Source organism: Notothenia coriiceps, unplaced genomic scaffold, assembly GCF_000735185.1.
Source record: "Notothenia coriiceps isolate Sejong01 unplaced genomic scaffold, NC01 NC01_scaffold00031064, whole genome shotgun sequence".
NCBI lineage: Eukaryota > Metazoa > Chordata > Actinopteri > Perciformes > Nototheniidae > Notothenia > Notothenia coriiceps.
The window spans coordinates 17,365-32,558 of record NW_011363765.1 but is presented as its reverse complement, the minus strand read 5'-3'; the positions used below and the strand labels follow the sequence as shown (position 1 = coordinate 32,558).

General features: G+C 39.7%; 1 protein-coding gene across 1 annotated transcript in view; it reads right to left on the bottom strand.

Annotated features, from left to right (window-relative positions):
* Window positions 1–1,396: 1,396 nt before the first annotated feature.
* cpeb3 (cytoplasmic polyadenylation element binding protein 3) overlaps window positions 1,397–15,194 on the bottom strand; it is a 29,711-nt gene continuing 15,913 nt past the window's right edge. Inside the window, exons 5-8 of the mRNA XM_010787706.1 lie at window positions 12,068–12,186; window positions 11,169–11,283; window positions 10,565–10,746; window positions 1,397–7,900 (exon numbers count right to left, since the gene is read on the bottom strand). Coding sequence (XP_010786008.1) covers window positions 7,673–7,900; window positions 10,565–10,746; window positions 11,169–11,283; window positions 12,068–12,186 — 644 coding nt within the window. The 3' untranslated portion in view covers window positions 1,397–7,672. The remainder of the gene's footprint in view (window positions 7,901–10,564; window positions 10,747–11,168; window positions 11,284–12,067; window positions 12,187–15,194) is intronic.

Sequence of the window (15,194 nt, the reverse complement as noted above, 5' to 3'; positions counted from 1 at the left end):
AGTAACACACTACGCCGCCAGGGACTCAAATCCTGCAGTGCCAGACGTGTCCCCCTGCTTAAGCCAGTACATGTCCAGGCCCGTCTGAAGTTTGCTAGAGAGCATTTAGATGATCCAGAAAAGGATTTGGAGAATGTCATATGGTCAGATGAAACCAAAATAGAACTTTTGGGTAAAAACTCAACTAGACGTGTTTGGAGGAGAAAGAATGCTGAGTTGCATCCAAAGAACACCATACCTACTGTGAAACATGGGGGTGGAAACATCATGCTTTGGGGCTGTTTTTCTGCAAAGGGACCAGGACGACTGATCCGTGTAAAGGAAAGAATGAATGAGGCCATGTATCGTGAGATTTTGAGTGACAACCTCCTTCCATCAGCAAGGGCATTGAAGATGAAACGTGGCTGGGTCTTTCAGCATGATAATGATCCCAAACACACCGCCCGGGCAACGAAGGAGTGGCTTCGTAAGAAGCATTTCAAGATCCTGGAGTGGCCTAGCCAGTCTCCAGATCTGAAACCCATAGAAAATCTTTGGAGGGAGTTGAAAGTCTGTGTTGCCCAGCGACAGCCCCAAAACATCACTGCTCTAGAGGAGATCTGCATGGAGGAATGGGCCAAAATACCAGCAACAGTGTTTGAAAACCTTGTGAAGACTTACAGAAAACGTTTGACCTCTGTCATTGCCAACAAAGGGTATATAACAAAGTATTGAGATGAACTTTTGTTATTGACCAAATGTTTATTTTCCACCATCATTTACAAATAAATTCTTTAAAAATCAGACAGTGATTTTCTGGATTTTTTTTTTTCTCATTTTGTCTTTCATAGTTGAGGTATACCTATGATGAAAATTACAGGCCTCATCTTTTTAAGTGGGAGAACTTGCACAATTGGTGGCTGACTAAATACTTTTTTGCCCCATTGTATATATATATATAGAAAACTGAGAAAAGCTTCATATTTGAGAAGAGCACTCCTGGCATGATTTATGAATTATCTAAATATTTGTCGATTAAGTTAATTGATCAACCATCAGCCACTTTGGTTTACTTACTGAATTTGTGAATCAAAAAGACAATTTTAAAAGAGAAATCTAAACCACATTCAGGTGGATTTTTTTAAGTAAAAATGTACACCTTACCTTACAGTCTTAGTGGTTTCTTTATACCACAACATTTGAACATCTACTATTCTATAACAACTGGGCAGAAGCTGATATGTGTGGCTGCTTTGTCTAAATCTGAAAAATTAACCCTTTATACTGATAACATATCATTATGAATATAAAGGTGAGTTTCGGATGGCCATAATGCAAGTTAGTACTGTTAGCTCTTTCTACGGTTTGAGGACAGAGAAGACAAGTGCCATGCCAAAGACCACAAAGTTTCACAGCATCATACAACTACGTTTAATAAGATTTGCTTATTAGTACAGAAAAAAGGAAAAATTAAGGTGGGAAATACAAACTCTGAAGCAGTAGTAAGCATTAGCAGCATTAAGCTCCATGTTTTCAAATCACAGTTATACTGCAAAAAGTTCAGACCAAATCAACAATCTCAAAAGCCTCGCCAAGATAGAACCAGTGTCCAAGCACAGATGTCTTATAAAAAAACACATTTTAAAAGTAGTGGGATGTTTGTGGGGAAGAAAGCACTTTTTTTTTTTTCATCTATTTTGAGATCACAACATGACGAGACCGACAGTGTTTACCTACCCAGAGAACGCCCGTGAAGCAGAAGTGAATATACAGTACGCTACCCAAGTCTAGTTACATGAAATACATACGTATATCTATAGAGAAGAATATTTAAAATCACCCAACTCGTGGTCTATTTCATTTGCACACACACTTAAATAAAAGGCCAGGACAAAGAGATGGATACATACTTGGTGGTGGTGAATAATACAGAGCCCAGGGGGAGAGAGAAGTGAAAAACATGGGGTGGGGGTGCTTGGTTTTAGCTTCAGCTGCATACACTGGTAGAAAAGGCCAGCCAGAAATAACATTCTCACATTTGCACTGAAGTCTCTTTTTTGAGGACATGAAAGAAAGTAAAAAAAAACATGTTTGACATTTTGGGATTTACCTTTGTTTGAAGTCTTATGAAGCTTTAGCCTGATGTTCGTTAGCTTAGCCTAGCATGTAGATTGTTGAAACTATCCTGCCTTTGTTAAAAGCTTACGCAAATTATAGCTTATTTGATACATTCATACGAAACAACGCTTTTTTTCATTTAAAATTATACATTAGTTTATTTTGAAGCACTTCACTGCTTCCAAACAAGAATAGCTTTGGAGGTGCTGTTAAGCACATTATTGGCCTCCAGTACCTATGCTATGCTAGCTCACTTAGCTAATAAATCCTTCTATACCTATAAAACAAGGCTTTAGGATGTCAAAACATGTAATCTGTGCTCAAACAACAATAAGTACAACATGTAAAACGTTTACACTTAACTATGAGCTATAGTTTTTCTTTTTTGGGGGGGATTTAGCAGAGTGCTAATGCTAGGCTAAGCTAAAAATGTGCAGCTCTTTATGTATCGTAGGCCCAGGTGTCCGTTTTCAACTCTTTATCTTGGCAAGAAGACAAATTAACTCACAAAAAGGTCAAACTATTGTTTTTTAAAGAGAGCAAAAGTTAATTTTGAAATTTTAAATACAAAGTAGACCGCCATAATCAAAAGTTGGGTAAGACAAAAACACTTAAGACCAATCTCTCCAATGAATAATTAAGATTCTACAGTTACACATGCCTTTCCCAAACATTTGTATATTACACAATGAATCTCTACATTTACATTCATACTTAAATACAATCACACCAGTGCACAATGCAGGGACTGAACCAACTACTAAGAAGAGAATATTTCATATGTGAGGAAATGTTGCCCTCCACTGCACGAAGTGAGGAGGAGTTATTGTAGTTAGTGGTAATAGTTGCAGCAGCAGCAGTAGTAATTGTAATAGTTGTAGTAGTAGTAGTAGTAGTAGTAGTAGTAGTAGTTTGGGAATAGCAGAAGCAATGTCAATTGTCAGTGTTGTTGCCCATCTTCCACAATTACATCACAACATACTGCATGTATGCTCCATTCTGCCATTTTTATTTTATTGCCCATTCATTTGTATACATTGCAAATCACTTAAACATCACCAACCACCAGTCTGCTGTTTGTGAAGAGTTTCTTTTTCTTTTCTCCATGGATCAGTTTCACACTAATGTAAGCAACATCAGTGAGTTAACACATAAAGCTTAGCATTTCAAGAATCGAGACACTTTAGTAACAATATTACAAACTTTTTTTTCAGCTTTAAAAAAATGAAAAAGGTGAACAAACGAAAAAATAAACTTTTAAAGAATTAGCATCATAAAATTAATTTATTCCAAGTAAAAATACAAAATAATATTAATGATATTGACCAGATATGAAAGTCTCCCCCAGAAATAATGGTTGAGAAATAAGTCTGTAAAGAAAGCAATACGAAATAAAAAGGAAAATATGTAAATATGTTTAAATTCTTTTCTTTTTTAGCAAAAACTTTCTAAAAATAATGAAAATTTCTCAGTACAAAGGCTACATTACTACTGGAAGGTACTAGCAGGTAGAGTAGGTAAATACACAGTAGAAAATGATTTTAGTGAATCACAATGCTTGCAATGAAAATAATTCTGCAATAAAGATTTATGCCTCTTTTTCTTGTTTTCTTCTTTTCTACAAACAGTACAAACAGTATTGCACATTACAACAAAGAATCAAGTTTCTTAGCCTTAAAATGGGATTAATTCAAGTCTTGCGTGAATAGAAGGCCACCAGTCAATTGATGCACCTCGGGGGCTTTCGATCAAGTTACAGGTGAAAACACGTGTGTCTGTCTGTGTTTAAAAATAACATTCTCGCCTCTCTACCTCCAGCTGTGTGACTCTCACAAGTCTCTTTTTATTTTTCTCCCAACGACGTTAGGCTACCTAATCAGCGTCACGTTGCTTTTTTACAAAACAAAAGGGAGCACATACTTTTAGGAAACATAAAAAACTTCTCTTAAAAAAATAATGAACAGAAGATCTCTTTCACAACTCTGGTCAGCATAGTAAATGATTGATTATAAATATACAAAAACGTGGGAAACATGTTCAGTTTTATCTCTGAGCACCTGATAGTTTATTTTCTTTCCTAAAGAGCTTATCTCTGATGTTTCGACCAATTCGACCAGTGGGACACTCACGCTCACTGCACTCTCACGTACTACATTATTATATTAGTTATAAAGCTCTAGCTCCTTCAGTTGTTGTCTTTTCAAAAAAATAAATTCTTAAAATAAAAGCAAATAAGCATGATAAAATAAAATAAAAATCAACCATCTGTTAAATCATTGTCTCTTGAAGAATTAAATTAATATATATTTTTTCATCTGAATAAACTTACTTAGAAAATATCAGTTTCTCTCCTAATATATTTCAAAATTGAGGTATTGCAAAAGATCTTGTCAGTCAGAAAGCACGCTTTATCATCTTCTTTTTTTTGTCTCTTAACAAAAAGAACTGCTGACCGTTCAAAACTGTTCCGATACAAAGAGTAGTGCATAACAAATATCTATCATAGAGAAGGAACAAACATAGAAAACCTGTCTGGGTGGGGAAAGAAATATCACAAAAACACCCAGAATTCACTTTCATAGGGATACTTATTATTACTCGTGGTTAGCCTCTTCTTTTTTAAGTCTTTTTTTATATCAGTAAAAAAAGTATCTTCTGCTTTGTTTCAATAAGTTTGCTTAGACAACAAAAACCTCTTTCCTAAAGCAAAAAAAACAAAACAGTTTGCGACTGAAACGAGAAAGAGGAAAGGGACTACGGGCCGCCAACACAGGACAATCACAACTCACGGACAAAAAGAAGGGACGACACATTTACTTGCAAGGATGTAAGATCCCGTTCGGATTGTCCAAAAAACGGCTAAAACCAGTGTAGCTTGGCCCCCCCTCAGCCCCTAACCCTGAAAAGGAGCCGCCTTTTCTTCGGCAGCCCACGCCCACCCCTCCATCTTGTTTGAACTGCGAACCATAACCTTTTAATTTAAACTAAGAGAAATATATGTCCACCTTTAAGCAGGTCCATTACTTCAAGCTTTGCAGGAAAAAAAAAATCTGGATAAATATGGTTGCACATCGGCACGTTTTAACAATAGAGTGGTGCAGGGATAACGTATTTCTGTAAGCCAACCCGGAAGTTAGCATCGCCCTGGTTCCCTTGGGAAAAATCAAAGGGATCTTCAAATAGGATTTTGGATAACTGTAGAATATATCAGCTCAAACAAACGGGATCGGGAGAATCAAACAAATGAAGATAGATGTAAAAGGTTAGTCACAACTTCAAGGTCACCACCGTTGAGCTAACCGCCATTAGCAACCACCTTTTTTAAGATGCGTTAAACCTTCAAAGTGAGTGGGGTATATCCGGATGTATTTTATGTTGTTTAACTTAACTTTTAAGCCTCTTTAGCTTGTGTCAACCACATACCTGATTTCAGGCGTCTAACAAAACCTATTAAAACAACCCATTGACTTAGAGAAAAGGGAACCGGCAAAAGGGCGAAATGCTGACTAATCTCCGGGTGTTTTAGGATTCCTGCAGCACTCTATTATTCCCCTGTACCCTCCCCAGCAATATGGTGAGAGCCTGTGCATAGCTCAGTTTATCAGCCTCAAGTCTCCAGTAGCTTAATGTTTGATTGTTAACCCCCCCCCCAATTCTTCTTCCAACTGCCCTCTTTCCTCATTTAATCGACTGCCTCTTCAGCCATTACGAGCTGCAGTTGGCTCTGCGTGTTAGGCGTCCGTTAAAAACACGTGAGCTCTTTGGTTGCGTTCCGAGACATTAACGTGGGTTGTTTTTTGTGTTGACGACGGAACAAATCAAAGAAAGATCTCAGTTCTCAGTTTAAGCTCACATTGTCTTCTCTTCAGATCAGACTGTGGAATCATAGGCCTGTATGTGTGCGTAAGAAAGACAGCCGTCCATGTGGGTGTGTGTGTGTGTGTGTGTGTGTGTGTGTGTGTGTGTGTGTGTGTGTGTGTGTGTGTGTGTGTGTGTGTGTGTGTATTTATGTATTTATGCGTGTCGAGAGGCTTCCATGTATACTGGTGCAAGTGTGTGTACAAGAGAACATATATACGTGTGCATACACTAGTTATGAAGTTTCACAGGACTTCTATGTCGGACATTGACGACAGTTAAAGCGAATCACAGTTCTAGGCATACTCAGACCTAACTACATACGGTATAAAAAATTGCACAATTATATCAACAATCACTGCAAAAAGTTACTTCACCTATCATAGACAGTTTTAAATGGTAATCCTACATTTAATTTGATTTGTGATTATTAAGGTTGTTTTTTTTTGCCTCCCTGTCATCTGGATGTGTTCACTGCCTGTTCGTAAAGGCGCTTTCTTCCGTTAGAACGTTTAGCGACGCAGAGTCGTCATGACTCCTCCAATCACGACTTCCTGACTTTCTGTCCAGATTCCTGCGGTTTGAATGTACGCCTATAGTGTGTTGTGCAAACATGGGCAGAATCGAATAGTAGACATGATACTGAAAAGTCTATTGCATGCAGCAACCTGATTGAAATAAACATGCAGTTAGGGGCGACCCACCCCCGACCTCCCCACAAAGGTAACCATCGTTTCACAGGGGCCCCCCCTCCCCCGTTGACAGCTCGTCATTTTACAACACCAGGATCTTCTCTTGATCTCATTATTTTAGCCTGAATAAAGTACTTATGGTATCCGTTTATACCATGGATTTAGCAGCAAAGCTATTGCAGCATACATTTACATAACACTAAAAAATTATGTTATTATAAAAATAAAGACCTAGAAATCAAAAGCAAACTAATCTGATTGCGCATATGAGGTATTACTATTCTCAGAGTCAAAATTGATTGCGAATATAGCCGTGTTATTTTTACTCAGGGCGATACGGACCCACACTACTGGATAGCTGCTTTGCTACATCTTATGCCACCTTTTCAGCTTTTCTGTATGCATTCATTTCATTTGCCTTTGGTAATTTTTTTTTAAGTAGGGGCAATATAACTACAGCTTTTCAAAATAAGTGCATGCTCCTTTTACATACAATTTAAATTATCTATATATGTATAGATAGGTACAAAACAAAAAATATATACTTTTTTAAATATTTGTAAGGTCTACCTCACGTCTCGGTGAGGAAGACGTACCACACCAACTGCTCAAAACAGCGGGCAACTGAAAGTAGCCAGGTGTCTAACGTACCATCCTGTGTGTGTGTGTGTGTGTGTGTGTGTGTGTGTGTGTGTGTGTGTGTGTGTGTGTGTAGTGAGATTTTGTGCAAGTGCAATTCTAAGTTGATAGACTTTCGCATTTCATTCCCCAACAATGCTTCATCGGAGGGGTAGACAATGAGTTCGAAGCCGTGTGGTATGAAGACAGTCCCATGGTTTAGACGGTATCCGTTTACTTTTTTCATGTTTGTGGGGAGTGGGGTGGGGCTGTGTGTGTGTGTGTGTGTGTGTGTGTGTGTGTGTGTGTGTGTGTGTGTGTGTGTGTGTGTATGGGGGGTGTTGCAGCGCTGCCTGTCGGGGTTGAGTGTGGGTTCACCCGGGCAGGGCTGACTGGTATACCCCCCCTCAGCTCCAGCGGAAGGACACGTGTCGGGGGCGGTCGCCTCCTTCCTTCACCAGTGGCTTGTGAAACTCTCGTCCGGCTCGTGAGTGGATGCTGGCCCAGCAGTACTCGCAGTAGTACTGCAGGCAAGTGACGTTGGCACAGAAGAAGGGGGCGAACTTCCCCCCACAGCGAGCCCCCTGGCACTCATCACACATCTGGTCGTCCAAGACGTACGGCTTCACCTCCACCTGGAAAGAAGGAGGATGAGAGGTGGTGCTTAGTTTAATCTCATACACAGATGTGAAGTCCAGCACAGTTAGTCATCCTGTTTTTTAAATGTGGATTCCCATATGCCCTCTGGATTACTACTTTTTTTAAATGTGGATTATTTAGAAGATACAGATTTGTTATACCAGAGTAGTAAAGTGGTGCAGGTATGAGTCCTTAACCCGGAAAGGACTCAGCATTTTAGCATTTCCGGGTTCCCGGTCACGTTTTTTTCTTCTTTTTTTTTTTCCGGTTAAATGCCTGTCTGTGTTTAATACAATGTCAAGTTTTGTTCTACTACATAAAAAACGTAAATGAAGACTACTAAACACCATTGTGCCAAACATTAGCTAAGCGGTGTTAGCGTGAAGTCATACGATGGTCATGTAGTTTGTTTAAAGCATTACGTAAGCGGTTTGCTACTGGGGATTGCAATTGCACTTTTATAAAAGTCTTGTTAATGTGGAGATTATACTGCTGATAAAATGCGAAAGTGCGATGTCTGTGTGTCTTTTGCGAGAATGCGCATAATAAAGCTGGTTGCCAACAAGTGACTAAATGAGACTAAACGTCATCACAGCAAAACATTAGCTGCCTTTAGCTAAGAGTTGTTTATACACAGCCATGCGACAGTGATGTAGTTCGTTTATAGCCTAATGTTAGCTTTTTTCTGCCTAAAAAATGTGTGGAGTTTAACCTTTAGCTGTTGAACAGACACAAATAGCCTGTAAACGTGGGGTAATAACAGCTAGATTGATCCAATTGCAAATCCTTTTCCTTTCTTTCTACTGAGGCAGGTATTATTCAGTAAAATGACTTTGACCACTGAGACGGGAGACACAGAAAATTAGAGCTCAGTCGCCATGGAGACGCCTCAGAGCATGAACAGGCAGGGGTGGATGCTAACCTTGTTATAGCGTGGCCACAAAATGAAAGGTTATTGAATCCTTCAACAGTAGCAGACCATCCCTCTGAGCTAACAACTGGACTGTTGTGAGCAATAAGCTTCCTCCAGACAAAGAAGAAGACAGCCAGGCAGAAACAAAGATGCTGCTGTTAAATGAGCGGGTATCCCTTGAAAAAGAGATCAATGATCTCAAGGGATACACCTGGATAAATAAAGGTTTGAAATGAAATGAAAAATACCAATTTTTCAACTCAGTGTCCACAGAGCTGACATGGGGTAATGGGTTTCTATGTCCTATCATCGAGAGCCATTACAATTAATGGGATTGTAGATGCCCAGGTGAGAGGAAGGGAACATTTGAAAACAATTGATTAAAACATGCATCCATGTTCCATAGAAGGACATATTTTGTATTTAACTTTAATCCACTTTATTCTTTTTTTCCATTTTCTTCCTCCTCTATCTACTTGCTAACCCTATTGTTGGCATAATTATAGATCTGTCAATCTTATTGTCTACTTGTCTGTCTATCAAGAGGATTACAGAAAAACTATTTGTTCAATTTTCATAAAACTGGTTGGAAGGGCGAAGGGAAAGGGGTGACTTATGTTACATAACGAGATGAGTCATTTGTGTTAAACAGGTAAAATGTAATGTAAACGCAAACACTATCGTCTTGTCGAATGATCAAATAGAGACTTGACACCCGACAATATCAACATATATACCAGCACTTACTATCATTATCTTTTTAAGATGACTTATGTGGTAAGGAAATTACATTTTTAAAGTGTATGTAGAATAAGCTTTGTCATTTTGTTATTTTGGTACTACGTAGGCTTACCATTTAAATAATACAAATAAAATAACCATGACGAAGACAGGTATGCGTTTTCCAGGGGATATTTTGTTTAATTGGCAATCTGAATTGGTCATAGCCCGTTACCCATTCAGCCTATTTATGGGGGCCCTCCCACCTCACAGGGCCCAAAACAATTGCCTTGCCTGCTCTGTATATGGTGACAACTCCACATCAAAGCAGCATTGGACTTCTTGTTGATTTAATAAATAATGCAGTTTCCCTTTTATACCGTTTTTTTTAATTTTCTGTACTGCACATCATTGTTGTTCAGGGGTTGGGCTGAGTTAGAGGGAGACAACATGACAAATTGTAAACCAGGCAATGTACCTACTTTCGTTTTTAACCATAAAAACTATTTAAGAAAAAACCCTGTTTCCTACAGACTTCCAGTCATAACACTGGTCCCTTAATCTCCCACTGAAGATGGATGGTGATAGCTGAGTTAGGGAGGACCGCTCCGCCCTGCAGAGGCTCGGCTTCCTGGCTGACAACCAGTCTCTGTTGGTCACGCTCTCTCCCGCTGCAGGGGCCGGTGTGCCTAAAATAACCAGGCTGCAGCACAGCCCGAGTGGATATACATGTATAGGGAACTACTATAATTAACCCAACCCTATGTGTCTGCAACTCGAAACATCTGTCGGACTCCGGCAGCCAAAGGCCTTAGTGATTGTACAGCCAGGGCCTGGCCTCCCGTTATTGTAGGGCTGTGCGGAGGCAGAAAAGCCAGCTATAATGAAAGCTGGGATACATGGGAGAGGGCTCAGTTCTAAAGCATGCCTTAGGAATGACTGCGAGAAAACCTCAGCTGTGGTGGAGACGCTGCTTCCCCTCAGAGGAAGGATGCCGTGAATGAGTGAAGCGCATGAACTCGCTCACCCTTTTGTCGATGTCATTGTGCTGCAGCTGAACGAAGCGAGCGCTGATGGCGGCGATGTAGCTCTGCTGATTGGAGAAGGCCACGCGCCCCGCGCCCTTTGGATATTTGAGCTCCGGGTCGGTGTCGATGCCAGCGTAGCAAACACCTCCGTACAGCCGGTCCATGATCATAGCCAGCTCCACTGCAGGGAAGAAGGGAGGAGAATATGATTAAAGCTGCAGCCAGCAGTTCCTGCGAGTCCTTTTGACCACACATTGAAAGCATTCAGCCCCTCTTAAAGTGAAAGGTTTGTGATTGTTATTAAGTGATGTAAAAGTCTACCCTCCTGCACTAATCATCAGATCGGTCTCAAACTGCTGGTATAATTAGTCGGGGTCACATTGCAGCGATGTTTATCCCAAGAACAGAAAGCCTGAGCCTCCCGTTACACCATGAATTCTTTACATGACGCTTGGCCCGCTTCCTGGAAACCCAAGTAGAGGATTGCTTTCTCACAGGGGGAACTTTTCATTACAGCCTCTGTGGCCCGTGCCAGCCAACGTTATGAAACCAGCTTTTGGGGGATCGCAAGAAAAATATACTGCATTGATATTGGGTAGTTACCGGCACGAAGGGGCCGCGGCACCCCCCCCACAAAGATGGTTTTGCGGGGGTCCAGAGGCTGGGAGCCGTCCATGACAAAGTCGCTGTCGCTCAAGTTCCAGGGACGGATCTGGACCTGCAAACAGGAAGAAATGTGCTCATTGAAAGGCAAAGTGTATTATACTTTTGTTGTATTCTTTATTTCTTAGTGGTGCAATGATAACGCATATTTGTAGGCTGACATGAACAAGTTCCTCTACAAAAGCTATTGAATTTTTTCATTGGATTTCGGAATATTGCTAAAAAGAACTCTTCGGCAAACATATGATTTTGAAAAGGATCATGTTTTTTCCACACCTCCACATATCAACGCCACTTTATGATTTTTAAAGCATAAATGAAATTGCCAGAAGTATTTAGGCTATAAATAGACTAAATCACGGTCGCATCGCTGCTCATCACCACCGCTGAGCTAAAGGCGGTAAATGTTCGCAGTGATGACGTGGTCTTATTTAGCCACTTGTTAGCAACCATTTTTTTAAAGAAAAATAGAGGCTCCAGAAATTCACAAATTAGGTATTTACTGATGTATCTTATGTCGTAGAACAAAACGTGAACATCTCTTCAGCTTGGGTTAACCACAAATCCTTTTCAAGCATTTAACCAAAAACACTTAAAAAAAACATTTGTTTTGAGAGGTGCACCGGAAGTAGTTACATTCTAACTCATTCCTGCAATATATTTATCAACTTTATTCCTTTTTTAGTGAACGATTGTGAAATTAAGAATGGTTTGATTCCAATTCATTATGCAAAAATGTGTCCAAAAAACGATTGACATGAAGGACAGATTGGAAAATATGAATAATAATGTTAACACTATCTGAACAATCTACTGCTCCTTGAATGTCCGGCGCTCACCGGTTTGTCTTTGATGGTGGGACTGGACACACACAGGTACAGCTTGCCGTCCTCCTCGATGCAGGCGTCGATCAAGGCCTGGACAGAAGTCTCTTCCTGGAAGAGCAGGAAGGCATAGCCTGGAGAAAAGGGCAAATAAATACAAATATAAGGATATGTGTGGGACCCATAGTAACGTTGGGCTTATTAATGGTCTAAGAATCTACATGAATGTTCATACAGATGCATCATTCAATAGATCTGGCTCAAGCTACGTTGCAGCAATCTGCTTGTCTTCCTGTATTTTCAGGCGAGCAAAAGTGGTGAAAAAAACATTTATAAAAGTAGTGACACAGATGTATAAAGAACGTGGAAAGACCACAAACTAAACATAATGCAGATATGAGATTTATATCACATTGTTAATGTAGCGTCACCGGTTCAATGACAAGTGTCTCGTGCGTGTCCCGTGGCTAGTTGCTAAGTTGTGTATTTGTGCTAAATATGGTCAGTGAGAGCGCATGGTGGGTTAATGGCAAGCTTACTTTTCAACATTATACATTTTATGCAAGCTTGAGATGGTACACAAAGGTTTATACATGTATCATTAATTAGACCGAGCCGACAGTATGTAGCTACATTGCAGTGATGTGCTATTGTTATCTTTTAAGAACAGAAAAGCTATTTATTTCTAACTTAGGCTCAACTGCAAGTAACTTTTGTGTCCAAGTGTTAAATACAAATGAAAGATACTCTCAAACCAAAAACTTGCATTTAATAATCCTATCCTTGTGAGCATGGTGCTTAAACACTGTGCTATGCAACACTTCATAAACAGGGGAGCATTACAACAGTATCTTCATTGTCACATTCCATCAATAAGCCCAATACTTCTTTCCTTGTAATATTAATAGATTCAAACAAATGTGTCTCTACTCAGGCATGTGACCTAGTGGCCTGTTCTGTCCTCGCCTGCCTCCATAAGACCTGCAGCCTGCTTCCGATTGAAACGCCTCAGAGGGCTCTGCTACTGAAAGAGCCGTGCAAACCTTCCTGACACACTGCACATCTTCCTGAGAGTGGCTTCAGGTATAGAGACTTTGTTGATGTCTTTGAATTGCTTTCTGCCTCACACTCACTCTGTACTGTTGAATTATTTAGCATCGAGAGCAGAGACCTCATCCAAGGTCGGAGCTATTAAGCCGTTTCAGGAGGGACAAACAAAAAACTCAATAGGGGGACATCCATCACACGACGCTACGGGGGACGGCAGGCAATAGAGATCCGATTTATACCGAGAAAGGAGACGGAAACAGGAGCCGAGTCACCTTTTGACAGCCTACACCAATAAGACAAGAATAAACCTTTTCATAAAAGGTGAACAAATAGCATATCGGTGCTCCTGTGGTATTGTGCACATATTTCAATTAGGTAATACACAGTATGTGCAGTTTGGGCATACTCAACCCCTTTCTATTTAAATAAGTCTTAAAGCAAAAACAGCTGGTTAAATTAATAGAAAATAAGTAGCTTTTTTTTGCCGAAAACATTCTTCAGATTCTTCCCTCTCCATCTCAAGCAGATTAACACAGCAACATGAATAATTGCGATGAGAGGCAATAGAAAAGGGCAAATTGCTCTCATATATGGAACTTGGAATATCATCAATTGTGCAATGTCTATTTTCTGAATTGGACATTGAGACCTGGCAGATATTCGGTGCACATCATGCGCAGTTAATAGAGCCATCAGTGATCGAATCCATTCTGCAGTATCATCTCTGTGTCCAACTTCCCATCACTCAGTTTGAAGTGTCTCTGGAGACGCCTGCTTTAATAAACAAATCATTTAAATATTCCAAAAGTGCCCCAAAATAAAATTGGGGAAGCTGCTTTTATTGGAAAAGCAGCTGTGGAACATTAAAGATAAACTCAATGGACAATTCTAAACGACAGCTGGAAACGTTTTAAACATATCTTTAAATAAATATCCCCCTGCTATTGGTCTTTCTTTATTTTTGTATTCATTAATTGTATTTATTTATTTTATTGTATTATTTAATGTATTTGTTATGGGACTTTTGTCTTACATTTGTATTACATGCTACTTTATACTTTTATTCCACTACAAAATATTTAAAATGAGCTCCACCTTTTTCCAGCTGTAATGAACACAATATTGCATCACTATTCGTATTCCACTAATCTAATATATATCATTTTTCATTTTACTGGCAAAGAGGAATGGGCATCTGTCATGGTTCACTAGAGCATTCCTGAGTGGAGCTGCTGCAGAGGAGAGTCGAAAAAGAGCTGAGTCGGCAGAGCCAGTCAGCTGTGGTATGTGCACGAGTGAGAGTGTGCTGCTGGAAATAGGGAGGGGAAAAAGAAAAAGGCATCAAAGGGGAAATGAAAAAAAAACAGGTGCGTAAGCAGCCGTATGTGTCCTTAACAGTTGCTGCTCTGAAAGCGGCTTCTGTCTGTGTGACGTGTCACCTGATGCATGTGACATGTCCTCTGTCAGTGACAGGACAAGTGTCTTTCTCACATTTGTGTCTACGGTAAATCAACCGAAAACCCATGAGGTACAAAAAATGTCACATCTGATGATTTCTACTGGAATAAAACCATGCATGTGCATAAAGGGCATTGCAAATGGCACACATCCACCAAACACAGAAACTAATCTGAATAAATCCAGTTATCAGTTTTTCAGGTTTGTTCTTCTTTAAAGCCCCTGTCACACTGTCCCGAAATTGACACCCGATGGACACACGAATATGGAATTGTGAATTTCGCACGAAGATGGCCCCGAACCACACACGAAGGCAACATTTACATTACATTTAAGACATACAACTGCAACGAAAGTAACACAAACAATTATGTTAAAGTATTATGATACTGTACTGATATTTTCAGACTGTTCTTTACTTTATCCGTCTTTATATGTAGAAGATATTAAGTTTTCCCCGTCATGTTGTTTCCATAGCAACAACAACTTCCTCGCCTTCAAAATAATATATTATATCCTTTTTAGTTTCACAGAACACAAATCGGGTTATTTACATAATATGTTTACATGATTTTGTTGTGCAATAAAACAACCAGATGGACACACGATAAAGGAAATGTTCAAATTCAGACAA